Raw genomic sequence first — 27,364 nt, 5'->3', positions numbered from 1 at the left:
AAAATCCTTATAGTAGCACTCAGTGGTTATGTCTTTGGCAGTTTTTATTTTTGCCTGTATTTGCCCTAAAACTTCCATATATGATCAGAAAATGAATAAATGAAAAACAAACCTGGAAAACACTGGACTGTTACAGCCATCCTTGAATGTATGCAAATTTGTCTTTCCATTTTATTTAGAAGGAAGATTTCTGTATTTAATACAAATTTTACCTCTTATGTGTCCTCACCTACTAGTTTTTTCCAGATGAAATTCCTTATATAGGCCTTTTTATGGCAGTTGGACAAAAAAAGCACTTCACCATTGCTTTCTTTGCAGATTATAAGAATCTCCAACTTGTCTTCATACTTTGGGATGAAAAGTGATACAGTGACCCTTAAAACAACAACAACAACAAAAAACAAACTCAGTGTAGGGAAAATGGCACCCTACCTCTAGGTTTATTTCATGTCCTATGACAACTGTTGATTCTCTTCAAGCATGGTTGTAAGAAATTTCGAAACAGACCTTACATGGGAACCTGGGTTGTTAACATGGATTTTCATTCATTGACAGTTTTTAGAATATGGATAAGATAAGGTACCTGAAATTGACAGTATTGTAAAATTTAATGTGGCAATTCAATGCACTTTGTTTTTCCAGGGAGATTTCTAGAAATTTTAATTGTGTAATTATAATTTCTCTTTTGGGTATTGACAAGGGGGTGGTTATTATCAATTTGCATTGTTTTAACAGCAGAAGGAGAAATTTAAAACCTTGTAATGTCTTTGTTTCCAAAGTGATATCAGCATACAGTATTTTTTATTCCATTCACTGTGTTACTGAATTTCACATAATTTTAAGTACTTCCCACAGCTTCTAGTTTGTAGTGCTACTCAGAGATGCTGCAGGACATGATATTTTAGCAGCCTGTTAGAGCCCTTTTTTTGTTCTTAATCTTTCTGAACACAAACAGGCCCCGGGCCCCTGTGTTTCCACCAACTAGTTGCTGATGAGGTGGAGGCTCTTTTCCTGGAACCACAGTTTGCAAAGATGTCTCTCTTCTCTCACTTCTATATTTGCCCTTTTATGAAAATCTTATATTAAGCTATAAAACCTTAAAACTGTAAGGGATTTTTGCAAATAATTTAGGTTTACAGTGAAGAAACAGTAAAGTTCATTTTTTAAAAATCTCCTATATTATCCATCTCTATCTATCTAAAACCATAAAACAATAATTGATTTGAGATGGGAATCTAGTTTTCCTGAATGCAGGGAAAACACACCAGCAGTCAGATACTCCCTCAAGGCAGCAAGAGCATGAAAACCTGAATTGAAGTAGAGAAAACAGTGATGAGAGTGAGCAGGAATGGACATTGTTTTTTTTTTTTTCCTATTAAAATCTTAAGGATTGTTTTCAAAATGCATGTTAGCTGTAGTTGCTAAAAACCACTTTTCATTCATATATAACTAAACAACAGAAAAAAAAACCTTGAATAAGGATCACAAATGCAAAATAAGTGAAATATTCTTAACTTAAAAAAATGCCAATAGCATCAGTATAAAAAGTCAAGGATGTAAGAAAGGTGTAAAGGAGTAGGAAAAACATTAAAATACCACCTTGCAAAACACCATCATGATTTTAGTAAGCTTTGTCCAGTTTCATGTGTCCATTTTTATTTTCAAATAGCCTCTGATATAATTCCATATGTTTTTGTAGCTTACCATTGAATCATAAGTATTTATCATGATATATGATAAAAATTTTACAAGTTATCAATTGTATAGCATTCCATCATTGTGCCATGGTTCATTTCAACACCAGTTTCTATATTGATATTTATGTTACCTATAATCTTTTACTAAACAAATGGCATGATGAATAGCTTTGTGTATAAACACTCATCTACATTTCATATCATTGTTTGATGATATATTTCTGAATTTTGAAATATGAGATGTAAAATAAGTTTTTAAGGAAAGGGAAGTGAATGTTAGGAATATTTAAGAGCTTTCAAACCTTCCAAGTTCTAGCCTTTAAGCTTTAGTAGGTAGTCTTTATCTTTCTTTAAATATATCCACTTTGGCTGTGTATGGTAGCACATGCCTCTAATCCCAGCTACTGGGAGGCTAAGGCAGGAGGATTCCAAGTTTAAGGCCAACTTCAGTAACTTAATCAGACCCTGACTCGATAACAACAAAGTAAGGGCCTGGGTTTCATGCACAGTACTATACAAAAATAAAATACATTTTTTTTTGCTGTGAATTTAATGGCTTCTTGGTTCATTTTTCTTTTTTTGGCAATTGTGGATTTAAGTAAGGCAGCCCACAATATCTGGGTTAGAAAGTCACTCTCCCTCCCTCACCTTATTTCGTTCTTGCCATACCTTCTAATTCAGGGCCACTTTTTTTTTTTGTCATCTCTTTAAAATTCCCTAGAATTTCTTTCAAATGTCACTAATTTTAATAGCTCAGCAGTGGTAATGCTGCTTTCTGGCAGGGTCCTGATAGTGGCATCAAAGAAAAGAGCTAAAATTTTACTCACTTTGATTGATGAGCTCATTTTGTTACAGAGGACAAATTGGATTTTTTTTATACTAGTAATAAAAATTAATGTGTGATGTTGCTTTTCGGAAGTTATTGGATCTCTGCTTTAATATAGATTTCAGCAATAAAAAGCATAACAGATAACTTGACCAGGAAGCTACCTCCCCTATAAACTACCCTGAGAAGTAAAAGGTACTTTTCTAATTTCGTAATCCTGGTATACCTATGTATGTGTGAGGTTAAGGGTTATGGGGGAGTAGTTGCAAAGGGATATTGGTCTGTATTTCAATTTTCCATTTAATTGTGATGTTTATTTCTTTTTATTTCAGCACCTCCAAGGTTTACGCGAACGCCGGTTGATCAGACGGGGGTCTCTGGCGGAGTTGCATCTTTCATTTGCCAAGCTACAGGAGACCCAAGACCTAAAATTGTCTGGAACAAAAAAGGAAAGAAAGTCAGCAATCAGAGATTTGAGGTATTAGGTCCATTGTTCTGTTTCTCTGGGGGAAGAATGTTATCTGCTCTGTCTTGGGTTTATATGTTACCTGTTTGCTTTGCTCTGATAAGATATTGTAGTCTCTGAGGTGTGACATTCATAATGTTGTGTGTGATAATGTAACTCTAAAGGGCTTTTTGAAAAGGAGAATTTGGGGGTTGAAGTGGCTGCCTTTTGTCTTTGCTTGTGCAAGGACTTAAATTGTGTTCCTGGGATGCATTTGTCACCTTCAACCTCAGTCTGCTTCCTCTTAAGGTTGGTCCTTACATGACCAAGTCTAGAGGATATATGAAAACTTGACTCTTCTGAAACTTCCCGTCTCATTGGCCTTTCTGAGTTACTTGTTTATTCTTGAACCAATCTGTGTGGGCAGGTGAATAGAGTAGGTTAATTAATTTAAACCAGCAGAATCTACAGGAATGGAGTCAGTTCCATCCAGTCTCATGGTTTACAACTCTGGAGAGGATGGTGTTTTCCTGGATTGGGATTTGAGTTTCAGTTCTTAAAAAGAAGGGGAATAGACTTGAACAGGAAAATAGCATGAACCTAAATGAGACATTTTTTACAATATCTTAGTGTAAAATACTACCCTGTAAGAAACATACTCAAACAGGTTGAAATTGCAGGTAAACCTAGAGAACAAATTGATTTTCTTTATTCAGTAATGCCCAGTGCATCCAAGATGGTGAAACACCATTTCTGTATTACTCTTTGAGTATTGTGAGGGGTCTTAAGTTTTTGAAATTTGCTCATTCTGAAGAAGAAAAATAGTTAAGTTACTCAGAAAAAGAATGGAGGGAGCACACAATGTCACAGCTGCAATTTCGGACATGGAGAGGATAGCTTGAACTTTTTTTGTTTTGTTTTTTAAGGTACTTCCTTTTTTAACCCAAGATTTTAATCTAGGTTCAATTTTTAATTTGGCAGATTAAAAATGCATTCTAGTTAAAAGAAATATAGCACTACAAAATCCAGAACAATTTGATTGTGCTCATTTTTATAGAGTGTCAGTGATATATCGTTTGTATGTATAAAGTACCTATTAATCACAGTGATGAAATTTGAAATATAACAAATGATGTGGTGTTTTAAACATGAAACGAATACCTTAGTCTTCAGGTTATTTCTTTCAGCATGTAGAGTGTGCGGATGTGCGTGTGTACCCACGTGTGCATGCACACAAACACACACACACACACACACACATATCCTTGGTACACTTTTTTTTTTTTAGTTTAAATGAAGTTAATTTTCTTGACCAAGATTCTAATAACTATGCTGTTTATTCCCTAAGATGCATAGTAGATTTATTTTAAAATGTGTGCTTAATAGGGGTGAAAATAAATTGTGGTGCTTTGAGAAGTGGAACATTTTGTATATCTCCATGAATTTAGGATGAATATGGAATATACAGAGGACTTAATATGGACATATTTTACAAATATTTAGTCTCCTTCCTCTATATGCTAAAACATCATTTGGGATTAAGCATTCCATGAACATATTTGTAAGACATTTTCAATTAATTATTTAGGCACATGGAAGTACCACTTGTAGTTTAAAAAAAAAAGTGTCATTTGAGTGAGCAGCTGATAGAACATAGCATAGTTTTAAAAAGACAGGTGACATACCCTATAGTTATATATACATATGTATCACCATCATCATCATTACCATCATGTTTTTTTTTTTTTTTAGTACCTGAATTAGCTGGATGGCATGATTACTAGTGTTGCTAAGCTGTTTTGCAATAGAGTTTATAATGATGGTGAATTCAGGCTTGGTGTTTAGAACATTAATTTTCTGCCTGGTGAAGCAAGCCTCCATTTTACAGCAAGAATGCCCTAAAAATGCAGAAAATGCTAAGCTAGAACAAATGCTGGAATGATTTATGGCAGAATTAATGCATGTCATCAGGTCTTTGGGTTGTGAACGCCATCTCGTTGACTGCCTAAGTGCTAGATTTATGCAGTTTCTCTTCATAGTTTGCTCATCTGTACTGTTCAGGATGAGATACTTCAGACCCACAGAACTGTTTGTGGTGGCTTGCTTTAATTCTTCACCTTACAGTTCAGTTATTACCACATGTGCATATGCACTGTCAGAGACCAAATAATTTGAGAAGTTTATCCATCATAATTGCAAGTCCCTTGCAGAATTAATAGGCATAAATTACCTAGATACACATACTGAATATGTTGATGTGTCAATTAAGGGCAGTTTTCGGTTGCATTAGAAATCCCCATTTTGCATATGTAGTTTTATGTCTTTCTTTTTGTTTGGTAGAAAATTCTTTCAATTAGACTATACTGTTTTACCTCTGTCTCTCAACTCAGTCTTGGAATGATGCTGAGTTCATTCAGAGCCTGGTGGCTGGTTCACCACTGCATTGAGAGGGTTAGCTGAGAGGTGGGCAATTATAACAACACCTGTGACAGCTATTGTTTCCTCTAATAGGTAATAGAGTTTGACGATGGATCTGGATCAGTTCTCAGAATACAACCCTTACGGACTCCTCGGGATGAGGCCGTTTACGAATGTGTGGCCTCGAATAAAGTGGATGAAATCATTGTCTCCACCAGGCTCACAGTTTTGCGTGGTAAGTCTTATGTGCAAGGTTGTTGATTGTGTCATTGTTGCCATTCTGCATCTCAGGTGTTCTTTTGTAGGGCCATGAGAAAGACTAGCATTGTTATGATGTTTAAGTAGGGAATGAATTTCAGTAAAATGTTCTAAGGGTCTAACTTTAATTAGAGACAGTGGACTTGATCTTGGTATGGTTTTGGAAGAAATGCTAATCAGCAAGAGAAAAGGAAAATAAAAAGTAGTATTGATTTCAAAGGCCAGACACCAATTTGATTTTGGCTGGAGGATCTAGGAAGAAACAGGTATGTTACTCTTGTTTGTTAGCATTACTTGTGCATAGTTTTTTTTTCTTTTCATACTTTTTTCAGCTGTTTTATAAATTACCAAGCTTATCGTGTTTTAAAAATTAAAGGAACAGTCTCTATCTAAAGATGAGCTTCTCTTAAGCAGCTGGTCAGAACCAAGGATAAGAAGGATGCCTTTCTTCTTTGTCAAAAATAATCTTTTTATTTCAGTCTTTTATCTTTTCTTGAACCCATATCTATTGATGCAAGTGAAATGAGGCAGTGAATCCCCTTCTTCGTCTCTGTGTTGCTTGCATAATTTGACCAAAGCATGGATGACTTGTGGTGTGTTCACTTTTTAGGCTTCTTTTATAAAGTCAGTGCTACAGAATAAAGACTAGTGGTTAACCCTCTGATTCATATATCTAATTCAGCCTTTTGTGTAGAGATAAGAACATTGCCTGATTGGACAGCTAACAGATGACATTTTTATGCTAACATATCTGTGACTTTCTGTTTCTCTCTCACTGTTGTTTGTTTGCTTTGAGCTTGACTCCAGAGTTTAGTAGAATAGATTTTTCGTAAGGTGAAGGAAATTTGAAGGAAGGGATCACAATTTAAATAGAGGAACTTATATGTATTATGAGTGCTTCTCCTGCATTCCATTTTCCCCATTGAGGGATATATTTACTTTGTATCTTATAAAATTAAAAAATAATGCCATTTTCCTTCCAGATCTGTTTTCTATTAAATCTTCTACTCTCCTGAGAAGCTTTACCTTGTTGATATTAAAAGTCTGTTTATTTGGAGGAAAGCAGTTATCAGTAATGTAGAATAAATTTACCTGTTGAATTTAAGATTAAAAAAAGGAAACTACAGAACATCTAAGAGGAAGACTAGTTAGTACAAGAAGCTGAATGAGGTTGTTTACATTTGCATCCTAAAACATGTTTTAAGTGGTATAAACACCTTATCAATTGAAAGGAAAATATTGAAAAATGAGATGTGTGTACATACATGCGCACAAGCACACACACAGACTTATATATTTAAATGTGTAGAGCACAGAGCTACTTAGAACCAACTCAAATTTGAGTAAGTTTTTTTTTTTTTGCCATTATGACAAGCTAAGTTGATGCAGGGAATTCTTCATTCTTCATAAATAGAGATGTTGATGAAATATCTGATAATATAATTAAATTCTAGTTAGATTAGCAAGTAAGAAAGAGATGTTTCCAAGTGCTAAACACAAAGAGGGAACCCTCAGAAAAAAAGACAGTTGTAGTCTTATAACCCAAGATGATGACTACATGGGCTTTTAGACTTTTGATGTATTAGTAGGTATATATACTGTGTAGCAGGTACAAAATAAGATGGGAGTAAGAGGAGCTAGATTGCCTTTCTGCCTTGTGATGAGATCTAGTAGTATTCCTATACTGCAGAACTAAGAACCCAGATGCTTAACTTTAAAGCTTGGCAGAAACAGAATTCCATAGAATCTATAAGAAGGAACCAGAAAAGCACTCACCCAGCAGACATCCTCACAACTCAGGCAAATGACCCTGAAGAAGGTTATTTATACTCAGAAGGACTCATAGTCATCAAGTCTAAAGCGTGCATCAAGCTACTTCTAACTCATTGTTACAGTAAGCCCAAGCAGTAAAGTTCAAAGCCATGGTCTATGAACTAATCACTAAACAGTATAAATGGGGTTTTATAATAAATATGTTTTAAGATATTTGCAAAGATATAAGAAGTAATGTATTATGCATCTATAAGACATCAGGCAAAAACAAAATAGATAGGAATTTGAATCCAGTTTCTATTAATTGGATGGAATCTTTGACATTTTACTTACACATGTGATACTATATGCTTTGGAAAATATGCATATATGTGAATGTACATACACATGATCACATAAACTTTAAAAGATCTGAAAATTCCTATCATTTTTCGGGTATTCCTATCTAAAATAAAATCAGACATCAGACTAATTTCGATTTCCTTTCAAACATTTAATCCCCATTGATTCACCTAGTTTGGAACTATTATAAAGGTATAGTAAAATCAGGGACTTTTTGGTTCTTTGACCATCTAAAGCCCTTGAATTCCTTCAAAGTAGATAATAGCAATTATCTGTTTGACTTAATATTTATGTATCTGATGAAGACATTAACAAAAAGTTGGTGGGAAATGTCACTTTTCTATCTTGTGGATTTAAGGATTTCTACCTTGTAGATTTGGGAATCCACAAGGGTTTATGTTTTCCTACCTCACAGCTGCCCGAAGTTCCCCCATCTCATCTGCTTTTATATAGCTAGTTCCCATAGAAAACAAGTGCATTTGAATACTTTAATATGATCTTGAATTTTTATGTGCATATTTATCATATGTAAGTGCTTTTGAATGAATTTATGATTCAAATAAAGTCATTAACCCCACTTGGAAAAAGAGTGTATTTAGTGTTTTCAGAAATATTTGCTGAGAAAAATACAAAGGTAACTTGCATAATGGGAAAGAAGTCTATTCATAATCTTAAAATAGAATACTTTCATACATTATTGTAGGATAAAATAAATAGTCACCTCTCTTTAAACTTTTTAAATGTTGATAATTCTATTTATAATAGTCTGAAAGATATTTCAGAGGTGGTAAACTGACTCTTATAGACTTTGAATTTTGTGAACAGTTTAATAAATGATTGAAGAGGTTCATATCACAGTTGATGAACTTTGTGTTCACTTTGAGTTTACTTTCTCTTGCAAATCTTGTTGGCAGACCGTCAAGAACTCTGTTCTGCGGTAGACACAGACCACTTTGCACTTTTTGTCCAGTGGCCCTCCTCAGATGCCCATTTTGTCTGCATGGGTCATTTATTTTTCCCCCACTTTGCTGACAAATGCCAAAAATGTGCCAACTGTCATGATGGGTTTTGTCTAAGTGGGCTGGATGGAGATCAGTCATTTATTTCACACAGGCTACTGGACAACCTAATTAATTGGAGATTCAAACATCTGACCTGTGTGGCTAATGCAGAAGATGTGAAAATAATACTCTGACCACCCATGTGCATTGAAGGGAGCATTTCAGGGAAAACGTTCCCTTAGTAGCTTGTTTCAAATTACTCTGGCTTCAGAAACTGTTTTTATAAGGAAGGATAACTACACGCTCAGGGCTGAAAGTGACTTGGAATGAGATATCTGAGCAATTAACCATTTACACTGTTGAGTGTGGTTCATGGAGGAAGAAGTGGGAGAAGGGGGAGTAGAATGTGATACTTATGTCCCCTTGGTCATTATTTTTTTAGTTGTTGAAACAGAAGCAAATGTTGGCTCTCTAGTTGTATGGTACTTTAGGAGGTGAACCTATTTGTAATGCACATGTACTCCCTCCAAACTGAGCAGCACAAGTCTCACTAAAAGGTTATTTAGAGCTAAGCCTTAACTAATTGTGGAGCACTGCTCATGACAGTGGATTAGACAGATGTCCAGGGAGGGGTGAGCAAAGGACCAGAGTGGGTGTTTTGGTAGGAGGGATTATCAGCCAAATGAAATTGGTTCTATCTAGAGCTTTAGTTTATTGGCCACAGTGTCTTCTCAACCAAAGATATCAGCAGGAAAATGTGTGATACAAATTTTTGTAATGATAACTGGGGATGAAAATGTTCTCTCTGATATGTTATCAGGCACTCAGCAGGGGAAATGAGATATCACCATCTATAGAATTTTCTTCCTTCTAAAAACCCAGAAATACCTGTCTGGGGGCTAGAGGAACGGCATCAAGAATCCTTTTTTACTTGTTGACATAATTCCCTTCCTCTAAGAGAAAGTTCTTAAAAAATTGAATCAACTTTGTCTTCAAACATCAAACTAAATGTCATGTTTCTTGAACTTAGTTTGGTTTTTTTTTTTTTTTTTTTAGGTTAGGAATCTAGAGAATATATTATCATTTAGACTAGCATGTAATAGGTCCCATTTTACAGCTTCATGGATTATTTTCAGAGACTTACCCATTCTCAAATAGCACTGCCTTCAAATCACTACCACCATTGCCAAAATGAAACAGGGTGTAAGGTGTGACATTGTACCTTATAGGAGACTAGCTTGTTCATTGAACACATACAAAGTATAGTTATTGCCTAAAAAAGTTAACTGACCCAATGTGAGGCATTTTATTTACCTAGTTTAGCAAATCTATTTGAATAAATGATGTTTGTGTGTGTGTGTGTGTGTGTGTGTGTGTGTGTGTGTGTTTATTCTGCATGTAAATGTGGGATTCATGAATGATACCATAAGTATGTAAGACAATACTTAAGTCAGGGTCTCAGGTAATTTGAGTGCCAACTCAGGCTCTGGTGAAGAGAGTTGGGTATTTTTTTTTGTGTGTGTGCTAATCTGTTAACTTCCATGTTTTATTGTTTTCTCTTTTATAACCTCATTTGCACAGAGAGGCTTAGATTGGTGATCAGATTCATCAGATCACTTCTAACCTTGTATGATTCAGTGATATGCATATTTTAGGAAGTCAGTTCTTGCAAAATGAAAAAAAAAAATGCTCCCTGAAGGTGACTGTTACTGAGATAGTAAAACACACAGAGCAGTTGGATGAAACTGAGAAGGCATTGCATTGGGAAATAGAAATGTTTGCATAATATGTCTGTTTCAAAAAAAAAATGTGAGCTATTATAGCAGTTGTTAAAACACACACATACACACACAACTTTTACAATCTTTCAGGGAGATGGCAGTCAACTATCTCTGCCATTGTGCAGTACCCTGTGATCAGAATTAGCATGTTCATTACAGTCTCATCTTATTAATGCCTCTTTTTGAAGATGAACACAGTTGTCCCTGCTGTGAAAATGGTACTTTGCCGTTTATGTTATAAAGTGGTCTCGGCTGGGGATCCAGGCTAGGAACATTAAAGAACAAAGCACAGCTGCTTGACTGTCACACAAAAGGATTTTTATGAAAGACTGAAACAAAAGGAAGGGTGGCCAACACAGAACAAACTTGCTGACAATTACAGTACCGAGTGAAGATTACTTGAAAAGGCTTATAAAATAGTTGAATATTTGGAATAAATTGATACCAACATGATAAAGCCTTTCCGTGTGTAGTGTGTTTCGGAGCTGGAAAGTGGTGGCAGTGGGCGGAGACACTGGACATAAATAGAAACTTGTTACTTTTGTCAGTTTTATCTGAACAACTTAACAGTACCTCCTTTATGTGTCAGCTGCAGAAAGGTAGGAGTCCTAGTGGACAGTCCATGGGAGACCCTAGTAATGGGAGACATTAAAATTGATAATATTTGAGGGGAAAGTGTATGTGTGAGCAGAGGTTCTTTATGTGTCCTTGTCATCTGTCCTCTAAGCACAGCTCTGTGATGATGCACGCCCCTTTCTTGGAACCATTATCACTTCTTTTTCCACACTGAGATGGTGTCTTAAAAGGGGTCAGAGAGAATGGCAGTACTTGTAAATCAGTGCATTTCAGGAGTGAGTATAGTCATGTGTTTACTGCTGATTAACTTGCTGGTACTATGAAAATGTTGAGCTAGAAAGGAATATAGTGTTTACCTAGCCTCATCTTTGAAGATGTTGATGTTAAGAAACTGAGATCTTGAGGGTTTGAAATGGTTTGCCCTTGATAATATAGCTAAGATCTTCTTTGGGCTTTATCCCATTAGAAATGATCCTTGCTGTATTATTTGCAACAACATCTTAGTCCCTTAGGTATTTACTTCTGATATAAAAGACATATTCCTCCAATGGCCAAGTCCAAAGATGAACATGATGTGAAGTAAAATAGCTCTAAATTGCCATGCATATGCAGAACTTGTAAAAGTACTCAGATGGTGCATCATGATGTGGAGAATTCCGAGTGGAGGACTGAATATCTAGGATGCTTTCAGAGCTGGTCTGAGAGTATTGGAAAAGCTTCCTGAGCAAAGTTGCATAGGTAAGAAATAAGTAGATGATAGTAGTGGATGTGGTTGGTGCAGTAGTCAAGGTTTTTCAGAGAAAGAGAACCAATAGGATGTATACATACCAATAGGGTGCATTATTAAAAGAAATTGGCTCACGTGATCAGTGAGGCTGACAAGTCCCAAGATTTGCTGGGCAAGTCGGCAGTCTGAAGACTCAAGAGAGCTGATGGTGTAGTTCCAATCCAAAGGCCAATAGGAAAAGCAGATGTTTTAGACTGTGAAGGTAGGAAAAAGCTAATGTACCAGTTTGGAGGCAGTCAGGCAGGAGGAATTCTCCCTTACTAAGGGAAGGGTTAGCCATTTATTCTAGTGCTACCACATCAGGAAGGGCAGACTTCTTTGCTCAGTGTGTTGAATTAAATGTTAATTTTATTGTCTGGGCACGGTGGTGTATGCCTGTAATCCTAGTGGCTTGCAGGACTGAGGCAAGAGAATTACAAGTTCAAAGGAAGCCTCAGCGATTTAGCAAGGCCCTGAGCCACTTAGCAATCCTGTCTCAAACAATATAAAGGACTGAGGATGTGGCTCAATGGTTAAGTGCCTCAGGGTTCAATCACTTGTACCAATAAATAATAATAAAAAAATGTTTTAACAAATGTATGGACAGTATGTGCTCCAGTCAAGTTAACATAAAATTAACCATCACAGGTGGGTATCTGGTAGTTCAGATTGGAGTAGCAGAGAAGACTAATAGAGGAAGAGCATTAGTTTGTGAATACATTGGCTAAGTAGATTAAACAATACAAGTGAGCAATCATGTTATTAAGTTAACATAAAACATCTCTGAGTTGAAGTTTGCACAAAAAAGTTACTAAAATACTTAAAGTAATATATCAAACAATTCATAGATATTTATAAATAATTGATGTTTATACTTGAAAATTGGATATTTAGTTGGCCTTCACTGATAAAATTTGGCTAATTTTTAAAACTTCAATATCTTGGCTTTCAAAATTGGTTTTATTTTAAGCTACTAATTAAGATGCAATTTTAAAAGTTATGCATGCATAATTTATTGGGATTTAGGACACAGATATACCAAGTGCCTCATCTAAGGTTTAATTATCAAAGTCCTAATTACATATCTCCTTAGAAGAGTAAGTAACTTATTTTATCCTATTAAAAAAACAATGACTTGTGAATTAATGCCACATTAAACACAGCATTGATGACATACATCCTAGTATTCTTAGTATCTTTTATTAAAGATTGCTAGGAAAGTTTGAGACTATCTTACCTGTGATCTTTGAAAATGAGCTTGCAATTTAATTTCCATCTCAAAACTTCCCATGCCCTTCTTTTTACTATCTTTGAACTTTACCACTGCAGAAATCATTTCTTTTAACCCTTTATCCTAGTGGACTTTTCTCTAATTAACTGATTTTGGTCGTAAGTGTTAGCAGATGCCTGATGATGTCTGTGTTCAGGTTTTAGGTTTTAAATTTTATCTTAGTTTGGGTTTGCCCAGGAGGGATCCTGCATTTATCAAAGGATGGTATAAAAAAAGAACAATTGACATCAATAAAAATAATGGGAAAAAAGAACTATTGAATGAAGTTGTATATAATAAGTGAGACCAGCAAATCAATATTAACAGTTTTCAGATATTTCCTATCCTTCTAAGTATTGGCATATACACTTCTCCTTTGTTTGTTAATTGCATGGGAAACCACAGATCTATCATTTACCTGGCAACTTGAAAATTAAATATAGTACAAGACCATAAATTCAAAACAACTTGATGTTTTTTAGTAAAGTTAGTAATTAATTTCAGTATTCATACCTTTTATAATTAAACTAAAACTTGTTAGAAAATAAATTTATGTCTGTGTGGGTTTTATATATGATGCGAGTGTGTATACGATGTGCATTTCACCTTCTTAATTTGCTTTATAGCACTTTGCCACTGTATGAAGTTTGCCTCCTCTGGACATTTTTATTCACTATATACTTCCTTTGTGTATATGTTCCATTACATTTTCTGTGACCTACAGATAGAAATAGTGAATGCACACATGTGCGTGCAGATGCACACACACACACAAAGGAAGAGAGGAGGGATAGGGCATGTGGTATGGTTAGAGTCACAATGTAGTAAGAGACTATTTGGCATTAATTGATCTTCTCTTACATATAATAGACAAAGGATTCCTGCTTTCAGTGCCCACCATATGCTGGAGAGGGTGAGTTAGATCTACAAAATCAAGGCAGAACAATAGGAGATAAAACTAAGAAAGCTACTCTGGAAAGAGAATGAATGTTCTTTGTAACTGGATGGACCTGAGTCATATGAACATTCCTACCTGTATTGGTTTAGCCATTGTAGTCAAGGCCAAATGTCAAGTTCTTAGACCTTTCAGGATCATTTAGAGAAGTTACGAACATGCAAGTAAAGCATGTGGTGCAGTGACTCCAATGTGGAAAGCGTTGATGTCCTTCCTTCTTCCTTCCTTATGGTAATTTTGGTAATTTATTAAATGTTTATTATCTAAATACATGGCTGTCATGGTGGAGGCACAGGTCAAGAACCTGTGGATGTTTAATGAATCATTTTTTTAAAGCAGTGCTTTGTTCAATAGATTGAAAGATTAGCTTTTAACATAAAAATGGGGGATGTGATACTATAAAAATATATTACTGTTATTTTGAAGGATTGAAAATCATTTATTGGTACAATGTTCTTTAAAATGCAATAACAATAATTCTTATTCCTCCTTTTCTACTTGGGCTAAATGTTGTGCCAGCACACATTTCCATGTTCTTTGAACCAAATAGTCAATTACGTCGTTTACCTAGGTCAATCTTGGGTATTTCTTAAAACTTGATTTCTGTTCTATTGGTTCTGAACTATCCTAGGTCACAGAATAGATAAAAAGTCTATCTTTTTTTAAAAAAAAAATGTCTAGGGAAATGTAGCGTCATTAGTTATATATTTTTTAAAAAGCAGGAAAATGTCAGACATCATTTCAACATTTAAAGAGCTGAAAGGGCATTTTTTCCCCCTTAGATTATTGATGTTGTCAATCTTGGTGCAGGAAGTGGTTGAATATTTTTTTATGAGTTCAGGTTCTAGGAACAGGCAGATCCAAGATCAAATTCTGTCTCCACCATTTTCCCATTGGGCATGAGCACATTTCTTAACCAGAGGTTCATTTTCTTCAATGTCAATTGAAAATAGTAAGAAGTCATACTACCCACGTGATATGAGAGATGAAAATTGTATTCATGAATTGATTGTTACGATTGACTCTGTATGCCAGGGATTGTGTTAAATCATTGGAAATAAAAGAAGATGCAAATAACAGTATCCCCACCTTCCTTCAAGGAAGCTACATTCTTGGTTTGAGGAGAAACTACAATTTTGGTTAAAATAACAAGGGAGTTACACACATCTATTGTGGTGGGGGTGATTAATTATATTTTTAGAACAGAACTTTCACAGTAATTCAGCTTAAACCTTTCAAGCTAGAACTTGCAGTTAGCACTGATGTTCGCCTGAGAGTTCCTTCAGTACGACAGGGAGGTCTGTTAACGTGGAAGATGTGTTTGACATGTGAAGCCTCTCAACTGACAGAAAAATTAAATTTGCTTTTTTTTCTTGATGACTAAAAATGTTCTTGGAGAAAATTATATTTCATTTGTAGGAAGATTTGGGATCACTTTGCTAGGATTTTGAGAAAATATGATGCAATAAAAAAACTCAAGTAATTACCTTTAAAGTAATATTCCCATTTGTTTCTATTCCAACTAATAGTAAAAGGAGTTTTTATTACTGCACTTAACTGGTTTTTATGACTCCTTTTTGCTCTAGTTGGAGATGACAAAGCATAGCTAAATATGAAATGGTTTAAAAGTGTACTAGTAAAATATCTTAAAGCATCTTCTCCCTCAGAAGACTTCATTAAGCAAAATTGATTTTCATAATAAAGTAGTTATTTATTTAAAAATATGATTTTATGTGTTTTAACCCTTAAGGGGAAGCTATTAGCATATTTTCCAGAATAGGAACGTACTTCAGTGTGCTGCTTTTTTAAGGCCTGCCCACTTGGGTTACAGCCCTGTACCCTAAGGAGCCTCTTATTTACACTCAGGTTTTTATGCATGTCATTATGTCTTATGATGATAGATCTGAGTTTCCTGGTACTCCGAGCCTGCTGTAAACTGACATAAGTGCTACAGCTAACTTACTGTGGGTCCCATTAATCTTTGTTGCAAAGATACATTAATAAAGTTAACATTCACTGGCTCAATAGCAAATGAAATTCTCTCATCTCAGCTTACAAACAGATAAATCATCACCTGGGATGAAGAGTTTACTCTGACTTCTATTATTGTTTTTAATGATTTGCCATAATCTTAAAGACCCAATGATGACATTAAATGCTGCCCAGTAAGACTGGGATTTTGCCTAGCCAGATTGGGACTTGGGCCATTCTTTCCTCTATTCCCTGTCAATATGGTAAAAATATGGTTGTGATAGCATTAAAACATTCTTTTTTTTTTTTAACATTACAGCATAATGATGAAAGTGCTCTTGTGGTGTGTTTTAAACCAGCCTGGGTAAACTTTGATTAACCTCAGTGACCATTCTTCACTTGTCTTCCAATGATACAAGTCCTTGATCAAAGACCCCTACCAAGCCATCCTCATACTCCAGTGCCAGAAAATATGCTTGGGAATAGTGGAGGGGAAGTTATCTGATGTGAGGTTGAGGTATAGACAGATACACTCTACATCTGAGGATGCTTTAGAGTTAGGGCTTTCCCTATCATGAGGCTTTCCAGAGGTCTTGGAGAGCCTCAGAGGATATCCAGCTAATAATTATCTTTCTAAAATTTGCAAAACTAAAACCATTGCATTTATTTTTGTAAGTAGGCTTTCAACGTTTCATAAGATTTAGACTGCATAAAATCTAGCTCTGCCACTCTGATAGGACCAAAAGACAGAAGATCTGTATTGTATTTTATATAATTGGGAAAAATAATTAGTTGACCACATCAGTGCATGAGTGTGAGTCTCTTATACAGGGGCAAATATCTATTCTGGCTCATCTCCATGGATTAGCACGGACTTAAAAGGATTTTGCTCAGTGATCTGAGTCCCTAAATTTATGGAGACTATCTTTGCCTGTTTTCTTCCTCCTCTGATTCACACATAATTCTACACAGGCAGTAAACATGGACTGGTCTCTGGCATAACAGGTTGGCTGTGCACATTATATAAGGGTTCTCCCATATTGGTCAAAAGATACAAATTGCACAATTTTTGAATTTCTTCATTCTAGAAGGCCAAATTTTCTTGCTGAATTTGAACACTGTTGTCACCATCATTGATGCAAAATAACATTTTCAGTAGGATTCTATGGGTTTATAATTTTTATTTTCATATAATTTAGTTCTAAAATTTGGAGAAATTATTTACTAGAATTTACCAAATGAATTTCTGAGCTTATCCTCTTTGACCAGTTGTCTTGTGTGTCAAAGTAGAAAGAACACGGAAGGTGACAGAAGTGGTTAGAATTGCTTCCTTAAGGGCTTCATCTGTAAAATGAATATTTAAACATCTTTAGATCTTTTAGCTCAGTGAACAGATATTACAGAACCTAAATGTTTGTTCAGATTTTCTGAGTTATTGGAGAAGCAAAAATCAAAACATTCCTGGAGAATCAAGAATCACTAAGCATGAGACACAATTTAGGGAGGTGCGAGTTTTAGTTTTTAGCTTGTCTTGATATGAAGTTCAGAAATTCTAAGCCTAAAAGATTTGACTGTTAAGTAGTTTGTTAAAGGAAAGGTCCAGGTGCATTGTGAACAAAACCACAAATTCAGGGGTTGGCTTGATCAAACTCTTCACCTATTGAGATGATTGTCAGGTTTTCTGATGCCAGATACTTTCCTTTGTTCACCAGTTTGGATTGATGTTTGATGCCATGTTGCAAAGGGCACAATCAAGCATAATTTGACAGAAGAGATAGGGATAACTATTTTTTGATCTCTAGTAGAAGATTAGGGATGTGTGAAAAATAACTACAGCAAGAGGATCCACAGAGATGGTTGTAGAAGAGGTACTTTATCAATATCCTTGAGTTTCTCCCCTGTGAGAGTAGGAAGAGAGCTGGGAGAGCAGAAAGGGTGGTTTGGAGCAGGATGTGAGAGGCGGATGCATTCCAAAATGAGAACTTAGACTGTTTACCCAGAGGCAGAATAAAGGGTGCTATAAAAATGCATTTTGAATTATCTTTTTATTATTATGTTAGGTAGACCAAGCCAGGCACAGAAAGACAAATTTTGTATGAGCTCACTCATAGATGGAATCTTTAAAAGTTGATCTCACAGAAGTAGAAAGTAAAATACCAGTGGTTGGGGGGATGTTGGTCAAATGATACAAAAATTCAATTAGATAGAAAAAGTAAATTCACGAGATCTATTGTGCAGTATGGTGACTATGGTTAATAATATATTCCTGAAAAATCTTAAGATAGTGAATATAAAGTGTTCTTGCCACAAAAAAACTGAGGTAATGAGTACATTAATTAGCCATATTTAGTCATTCTACAATGTGAAATAAACATTATGTTGTAGAATACATACATACATATCAATTAAATGTTTTTTTTTTCAAAAGTGTGAGATAACCACACTAATTTCAAAGGTCAATGTTGGTCATTTCAAGCCTGTGGGTATGTGTGACATTAGTGTGGTATGACTCTATGGTTTTCTCTTTCAAACCTCTGATTGATGGAAATTGCTGAAATTGTTCACTGAGCATCAGTTTGGTAATCCAATAAGGAATGAGTCCTCCTTTGTATGAAAATTCTTCAAGGAATCTTGATCGTCATTTAAAGTATTTTATACAATGTATCTCCCAAAAACAAACACCCCAGGATCAGTTTTGTGTGTTCTTGTTGAATCTTATCTATTAGCTGGACTCACTTAGGTAATTGTAAGATACCAAGGCCTTAATGTATGTGATTTTTATTTAATCTTTACCAGAGAACAAGGCATGATAATCTCTTTCAGAGCCTAAATATCTTATTATTCTAGGAGAATATTTCTTTTGGTATGCCCCCGAGAGGGTTGGTGTGTGGGACAAGTTTTCTTTGTGTGTCTGTGTCAGCAGTGGGACGCAAGCTTCACAGGTCTTATTGTTGAGGAGGTGACTTTAAATTCTTATTTTAGGCAAAAGCATCTGCAAATTAAGACTGCAGAAAGCAGCAGTGAGAAGATTCTTGCAGTTCGACTCAGTTGGACAATTCTTCATTAAACTGACAATTTAATTGGGTGTAAAAAGAAATGGCAATTTAAAATCAAGGGCTTTAAGTGGGACAACCTACTAGTTTCAAAGTTAGTATTTAAAGAAAACCCAGCAAGACTCAAAGAAGGTACATCCTTAGTTTTCTAGTTAGTTATTTCCTGTTAAGTGTCTTCTGTGCTGAAATTGCCCTATCAGATGTGCCTTTTAGTGAAAACTTAGGTAAAAAGAGTCTGAAGATAAAGTCATGCATCTGTGTGCATGAATAAAAATGCTCATACAGAGAGATCTATTCTTATGAAAGGCTCTCCGTCCAGAGTTCTATTCCAATGATTAAAAGATTCTGTTGTTTTAATACCAGCCATGTAAATATGTGGAATTAAAAAGATAAGAAGAACAAAGTTTTGTTGCTTCTTTTAAGTAGAAATGAAATCAGTATCTCTTATTCCATGAGAAAGAAGATGTTTGACTTAGTCCTGTTTCTATCCTCAGTACTTAAATGGGTTGTTAAGAGCATGTCATTTGTGTATATCATAGTATTTGTCTATATCATACATGTCATTGAACTTTAAAATTTGAGATGCCCTAAATAATGTATATGAGTTTGATTGTAGGCTAAGAATCAGTAATAGAAATAAATGACCTTTGTGTATCAGGTTTTGCGTGGCTTAATGCATAGTCATCAGACTTTCTTCAGATTAATATGGTGGTTCATTTGTTCTGTGAGGTATGAAAATCTTAGCTGCTTATAACCTCCTTGCTCCACACATCAGCCCTTATCACAGATACCGGATGGACATCTTAATTTCCTATTCCATTGCACTTTTTAGCCTTCTTTCCACAAATATTTTAGATAATTGCTGTTAATTCATTAAGTCCCAAGTGCTCAACTCTATTTGAATGAAATTGACACAGGTGCATTAAAATAGGCTGAAAATCATAATCTAGAGCTAATATGTATTAATATTAGTTAATATGATTATAATTATTGCAACATTTTATTCTTACTATTATTATACATTATATACTATATTTAAGTTTTTATAGATGTTCACATCTGGGACAATGGAAAAAATAGGTTCATAGCCATCAGTTTACTGTTTTCCATGACCCACATAAGATTTATGAATTTTTAGTGTATTTTAGTTTATACCAGATTGAAAAAAAATTACCTGAAGAGGGAACCCCCCCCCCAAAAAAAAAAGCATTTGTAAACGAATGTTTTGGACAGAAGGTATGGAAAGTAGAGTGTGGTTGTAATCACGAACATCTGAATAAGTGCTGTTGCATATACTGATAATCCCCTGTGAGACCATTACCAGCTAAATTTCCAAATAAGGCAGTGGCTGTGCCATCTGAAGCTCTGGATGAATTTCACATTAGCTGGTGAAGCTTGTCTCAGCAACACAGGGCATAATTGCTCCAGTAAGATTATTAGCGCAGTTAAATGTTAGCAGTTTTAGCCAGAGTAATTCAAAGGCCAAACATTTAAGAATAACCCTGCATATAGGCCCTCTGCAATAACATCAACCATCATTCTATTTCTTGAAATGTGGTTTTTATATGAAGTATGCTGTGAAAATAGGGTATCTATTTGAGCACCTTTCAACTTTATGAATATGATTGTGGCCATGATTAAAATATTTCCACCATCTTTTAAAACAAGTAATAGCGTGTTTCTTCTTACATTTATCAATAATTCTGTTAACCACACTTTATTACCTCATCCATTATTATTCTTTGTTCGCATTGCCATAGAATTTGAATTAAGGGATTACTGTGTTCAATTTTGAGATATTTCACTCTTTACCACATTGGCTTTAAAATTCCATGAGGAATAGTACCTATCAAACTTGTAAGACAAGGTGTGAAATTTTAAGTGCAAAATGATGTTATGAAGACCATGTTATAGGTGAAATTTTTAAAGTACAATTTTCCACTAGCTCATCTGCCATGTTACAATTTGAAAAATCTTCTGACAGCACTGCCACAGCTTGGTGCAGGAACTGTTGTCTTTCTGACAAGTTTATTGGACCATTCCATTTTGATTGATTTGTACTTAGGATACAGTGTCTATCATAACCTTCATTTCTCATGTAATGAAAAAGTCAGGATTTGATATTTGATGGGAAGGATTATAATATGTGTCAATACTTTACCAGTAATTCACTTGTAAACCTTGGAAGTTGCTTGATTAACTATTCTTTATAAAACAAATTATATCATTCATAACAGTCTTGTTAGTGTTTGGGGAAAGTGTGTGAACCACAGAAAATGAACTATTTTAAATGATACTAAATCAGTCAAGATTATTTTCTCCACGGAGTTATGATTAAGAATAGAGGTAGTGCAGATGAATTTATATTGATATTTCATTGAAAATATGTATTGATTGTTGATAGGATATGGGAAAACAGTGAACATTATTACTTGCTGATGGTTATATATCTCTTACTGATCTTCATCTATTACTGAGGGAAACACGTTTTCTTAAATATTTTTACAGTTTTTTTATTAACCTTATTGTTTTTGTTATTGGGGATTTAACTCGGGTGCTTTACCATTGGGCTACATTCCCAGCCCTTTTTATTTTTTATTTTGAGACAGGGTCTCACTAAGTTTCTTAGGCCTTCTTAAGTAGCTAAGACTGTCCATGAACTTGCAGTGTTCCTGTCTCAGCCTCCTGAGTTGCTGGGATTACAGGTGTGTGCCACCAAATTCATCTCAAATCTATTTTTAAATGCCAAGTCAGTTTTATCTTAAATTGAAGTTAGAATAAAGCTATGAAATAAAAGGTAATAAAAGAAAAAAAAACAGGAAAAGCCACTGAGTATATGGATGCCTTGCTGAATTTGTTTGTAAACGACTTACTTAGAATGGTTTTAGTCTTCTTAGAGACATTTTCCCCCAAGGCTAGTATTTTAAGCAGTGTAGAATCATGCTTATCAAAACATGTAACTCAACTTTTAAAACAGAAGTGTTTTTGCTCAAAACATCACGAAAAGGCATTGTCTAAGAGGGTAAATGAAATTAAAATAGATCTGTTTTATACCGCTCTTGCTTCATCTTTAACAGAGTGATAGCTTACTTCTCCCCGAAATGAACACACTTGACTTTTCGTGAGTACTTGGTGTACTTACTAGGCCTTCCTTGAAAAATTTGGGCCATAAGGTTTAATTGCATGCTAATCAAGCAAACAGATTTGGAGGTATATTCTCTGAGCCATGGGCTCCCACAGCTCCCATTAATGCTAATGGGAGTTACACATGTGTATTGAGGAGAGAATAATACAGCCTTTGAAGTTGGAGTTGCTAATTGAGTGCTTTCTTCAGCTGTGCTCAGCTTCAGTGGCTAAGCTGACTTAGAGTGGTCTAAAATGTCATTCTTGGTAAAGCCCCAGAACATTATCAAAGCAGGTTGGCAGTGAAAGAGGCAACTATTAAAAAAAATCTTTTTCTGTTCCCAAATGGAGAAAGAATTATCAGGCTAAACAAAAGAAGGAGCAGAGAAGTCTCAGGAATGGACACTCATTTCCTCTAAAATGGTTTATCTGGTTTAGTTCAGAACATGAGAACATAAGCACACTTTCCCTTTGTGGAGTTTTCTGCCTTGTGTGGGGTTTTTGGACATAGGAGGACTAATCAGGGCTGAGTATTGTGTAACTTTGTCTTGTGACTTTGGCCACAAGCAGTCACAGGAAGCACTGTCTCAGTAAGTGACTGGTATATGCAGTGACATCCTGAATGTCCATGATCCTAACTTTCTAGATCATGTATGTATTGGTTTTTCCCTTATATAAACTCCTGCAGCAGTCGTTTTTGCACGAAACTAAAAAATCATAGAACTTTACACTGTAGGGATGTACCCACAAGGGAAATGAAAATGACTCCTAAAAATATGTAAGTGGTTTTCTTAGGTCTTGCAGTCAGCCTTTATTCTTGTTGGATTTCAGAATTTTGAATTTATTTACTAAAATGTATTTGTAACCCCAAATCAGTACTCATAATAATTTCACAATCATTTCATAGAGACAAAAATTTGAGTCACTTACTGCACACTTCGCTTGAGTCAAAAGTAACAACCAGTGCACGTGTTTGTTGCAAGTGAGACCATTGAGTTCAGAGGTTTGATCATCTTGGGACCATGCACCCCCAAGTAGTAGACTTCCCTACCTGTTTTAGGTCTGGTGAGACACCACACAGATTAATGGTAGATGCTGTAAAGAAGGCCAGCGACAAAATTCCTGGGTTGCTCCTTGTGATGTCATTGCTGCTTCTAGAAACAACTTAGATCACATTTGCAATAAGGAATTAATCATGCTGTGTTCATATCTGAAGGACAGAATATTGAAAATAATTCAAATAGCAGAAGAAAGTAAGAGAAACTCATATGCTGCCTTCCAGATTTATGACACTATGAAGGGCTTCTACTTTACAATGTTTTAGAGGAGGGAAAAAAAAAGTCCAGGAATAGCTTATATTTCTTGAATAGGAACTGTTTCGAAGAAAACACTATTTATTCACTTAAGAAAGTTCTTGCAGAAAAGACAGTTGGGCTGAGAATGTGGAAATGTAATTCTTCTGGTCCCTTAGGGTGTAAGAAAAATAACTAAGCCAGTTATGAAACTGGTGGTTGCCTCTGTGGACTGTCATGTAGAAGAGGGATTAGACTCATTTTGTGCTCATTCAGACAGCCGAATAGGGATCAGACAGTGGCAGATTTTTGGATTGGTCCCAGGAAGAACTCTGGAATGATCTCAGCTTCTTTAAAATTACTAGGGCAATTTTAGGAGCTAGAGGTGAGTGAACATTTTCTGGGCACGCTGAGGAGGCAGGGAATTAAAACTGTACATAGAAAACCTGGCATGATGATGTCAGAGATTCTGTGACACCAAGATATTTTATTATGCCCTTTATTCCTAGTGGAAGGCATTTTTAGTTAAAAAACAATGCCAGTAGAGGAATAGTTTCTCACCTGTTTCTGGGTATAACTAAAGTGTTCTGTTCCCCAGGAGGAAGGCGTAGTAATACAATGTTAACTCCTCAGCATCAGTATCAGGCATAATTGATGCCCTGGTCTCCTTTTCTAGCAATGGAGGGGGCCATTAATACAGAATAATGCAGTGTAGCCTTAAAGATATTTGCAGTGTCACTTTGTCTTTATGTGTGCATGATTTTTACTTTGCTATTTCATCTATTCAAGAGCCACTTTTAAAAAACAATAGGTTTTATGTTTTAGGAGTATTAGAAAGTTAACCTCCCCCAGATACAAGCAAAAAAGTAAAATATAAGTCTCATATTCAGTGAATAAAGTTCAGGATTGTATTCCTGACTAATAGACATTTGAATGTAAACATATGGAAGTATTAGCTATTGATGCGATATTAATAAACATTTTATTGTGTAAATTTTGATATCCTTTAGTTTCAAGTACACTGTAATAGTTCATAGCAGTGGTGTTGTTGACCACAGAATTCATCATGGTTTAAAATCATTTGTTGTAATTGTAAGTAATCACATGGGGCAATTGTTAAATCATGCAAATAATATTAGAAATAACGAAGATGCTCTTTCTCACCTCATTCTGCAGACGTAACCCCTGATGACAGTTTGTGGTACATCTTTCAGATCCTTTTAATATACTGAAGATTTGTAGCTGTGAAACACAAACATTCAGGTGTATAGTTCAATCAGTGGATTCATGGATTCTTCAGTTTGATTTTTATCATTAAATAACAACTTGTCTAATTTGCCTTGCTAGTTCATACAGATCCACTGTTGTAAAGCTAAATTGTAACCTGGTGTGATATTTACTATAGTTTATTTAATTGTTAATGATTTTCATGCAATGCTAATACAGAGAATGCTATGAACACCTTATAAAATTCCTTTTTGGATGCATGAGGCAACATGTTGTAGAATTATTTAAAAGTGGATTTAAAATTTCATTCTAAATAGTACCAGCAGGAGACTATAGGTAAATTATACATATGGGTTTATAATATGAAAATTGCTACTCAAAGATTAATGTCATCATAGTAATCACAAGTGTGTTTTGCAAACATTATTTGTAGTATTTATCACCTTAATAAATTTGTGTATTCTTAAAAATTTAAGCATTTTTTTTTCACATTTACTAGAGGCTCACTTTAGACTTTTGCATTCTGTAACTTTTGGCCAGAATATACTTTTCTTGGTACTTCAATCTTTTTAAAGTAATTTTCAGCAGAGTTATTTTTATAGACTTTGTGTAAACACTAGTGTGAAGTTTCAGACACCTGCAGTGAGGGGGAAAACACACATACAACTAAAATTGACTTCTATAATGAATTCTGTTACAGTGTAGACATTGTACTGAAAGAAAACATTAAGAGACTAACAAAAAACTATTTTTTAAGCACTACTGCCAACTGTAGAGTGTGCTTACCCTTATATCAACCACATCTACAAAAATGATACTTTGTAATGGTCATAGAAACCTACATAGATATTTAAGACTAAACTAGGAGGTAATAAATCTACAGATGCTAAATCTTTTTTTAATTGTTTTTTAATTGTCAATAGACTTTTTTTTTTTAAAAAAATGGGGTGCTAAGGATAGAACCCAGTGCCTCGTGAATTCTAGGCGAACGCTCCACTTCTGAGCCACAACCCCAGCCAAGATACTAAATCTTAAAATTTAATAAATAACTTGGTATAGAATTAAAGACCTTGGTGCATGTGAATACACAAGCAGCCTCAAGGGTTCAGTATTTGATTCGAATAATGTAATAGCAAAGACACAGGTAACTACATATTTGATAGGGGCTTGAGGATTACTGCTACTTGTCCAGTTGACTTCAATGTATGGGGCTGTTTGTCTCATCCCATAGTACCTTGGACACTAACCCAGTAAAGGTGAGGCTTTCAGAAAAAAATGCCAGTGCACTCTCCACATAAATGTACCAGACTTTGGTTTCTCAAAGGAAACACATTGCTTATGTGGACTAATTTGAGAACCAGCCATCGTCTGTCTTTAGGTTAGACATTCATTGAGTGCAGCATGGCTATAAATCTTTGTGATTTTTGCATTATCCCATGTCAGTATCAGTTGGAAGAACTATAGCCATGACTCCTTGCTTTGGTTGCTTTTGCCAAATAGGAATGGCTACTCTCTTGATTTTTATAGGCTTCCATGTTTCTTGCTGGTCAGGCTTGGCTGGGTTTGCATTGTCTGCAGGTTTTAACTTGCCCAAAGCTGAGAGGATTTTCTTGAGGACACAGTGCTTATCCTGTTACTTTTGTTCAGTGGTGAATTTCCTAGCCTGCTGGCTAGGGATTGTAGAGCTATGCTTTGGTATAATGTTGACACAGTTTACAGAGAGCCACCTCCCTTTTTATTAGGATCTGCAGCATGCCAGAAAATGTACCTTTTTTCTCCTGTAGAAAGTTAAGGAGATGTTAAGCATGTGTGCTTACTGATCCCACCAGTCTTAATGTGCAACGAGAAGTTTGCATTCTCGTCCCACCTCAGTGAGCTTCCCTGCCAGACACCACATTCTTATTAAAGACAGTAGCACCACCATGGTTTACCTGTTGCCCAGGTGTGACACCTCCAGATTTCCGTGGTTTAATCCTCTTCCTTGCCTTTTCTGACTAGTGCATTTTGATGTAGTAACAGCATGGTGACTTTTCCTTACCATTTCATTTTGCCACCAACATCTTCACTGAGCAGTCCCCTTTCTCAAAGGATGTATCCATCCACTGTCTCTCCTGCTTCTCCAGGTACCATTGCCCGATGTATCCTTTGCTTGTAGACCAAAATTCATACACTTAACCTTGGCCTTTCAATAAGTGTGCATTTTTTTCAGTGTTCCTACAAATAAATGATGTGGCAAAACATACACAGAAAAACAATGAAATATAAATATGTTTATTGGACAAATTGTATAAAGGAAATTAAGTCTTATAGGATATTTAGTACAGGAAGGCATGGATAATACTGTGAAAGCATTCTTCTTGAAAGGTACATAATGAAGTTTTTGTTCCCTTTCTTCCTTTGTTCATCCACCCTCTTATACTCTTGTCACCTCCATCATTTAGCTTTATCTTTACAAAGATGCTATGCACACATGGCAAGTCCTCCCTGATATTTGTGGTTATTAAAAATGGTATTCCCAATGATTTGGACAGAGTCAGGTTAATTTAACTTTGAGCTTTTTGTTTTTTTAAATGCATAACCAGCTTTTTTG

General features: G+C 35.3%; 1 protein-coding gene across 50 annotated transcripts in view; it reads left to right on the top strand.

Moving 5' to 3' along the window:
• Ptprd (protein tyrosine phosphatase receptor type D) overlaps positions 1–27,364 on the top strand; it is a 2,128,582-nt gene that overhangs the window by 1,835,350 nt on the left and 265,868 nt on the right. For all 50 annotated transcript variants that reach the window (XM_040285790.2, XM_040285762.2, XM_040285761.2 and 47 more), the window contains 2 exons: positions 2,856–3,001; positions 5,480–5,621. In XM_040285790.2, the coding sequence (XP_040141724.1) occupies positions 2,856–3,001; positions 5,480–5,621 (288 nt within the window). The remainder of the gene's footprint in view (positions 1–2,855; positions 3,002–5,479; positions 5,622–27,364) is intronic.

This window comes from Ictidomys tridecemlineatus, chromosome 4 (assembly GCF_052094955.1).
Source record: "Ictidomys tridecemlineatus isolate mIctTri1 chromosome 4, mIctTri1.hap1, whole genome shotgun sequence".
Classification (NCBI taxonomy): domain Eukaryota; kingdom Metazoa; phylum Chordata; class Mammalia; order Rodentia; family Sciuridae; genus Ictidomys; species Ictidomys tridecemlineatus.
This window is presented reverse-complemented; position numbering and strand designations above follow the sequence as displayed.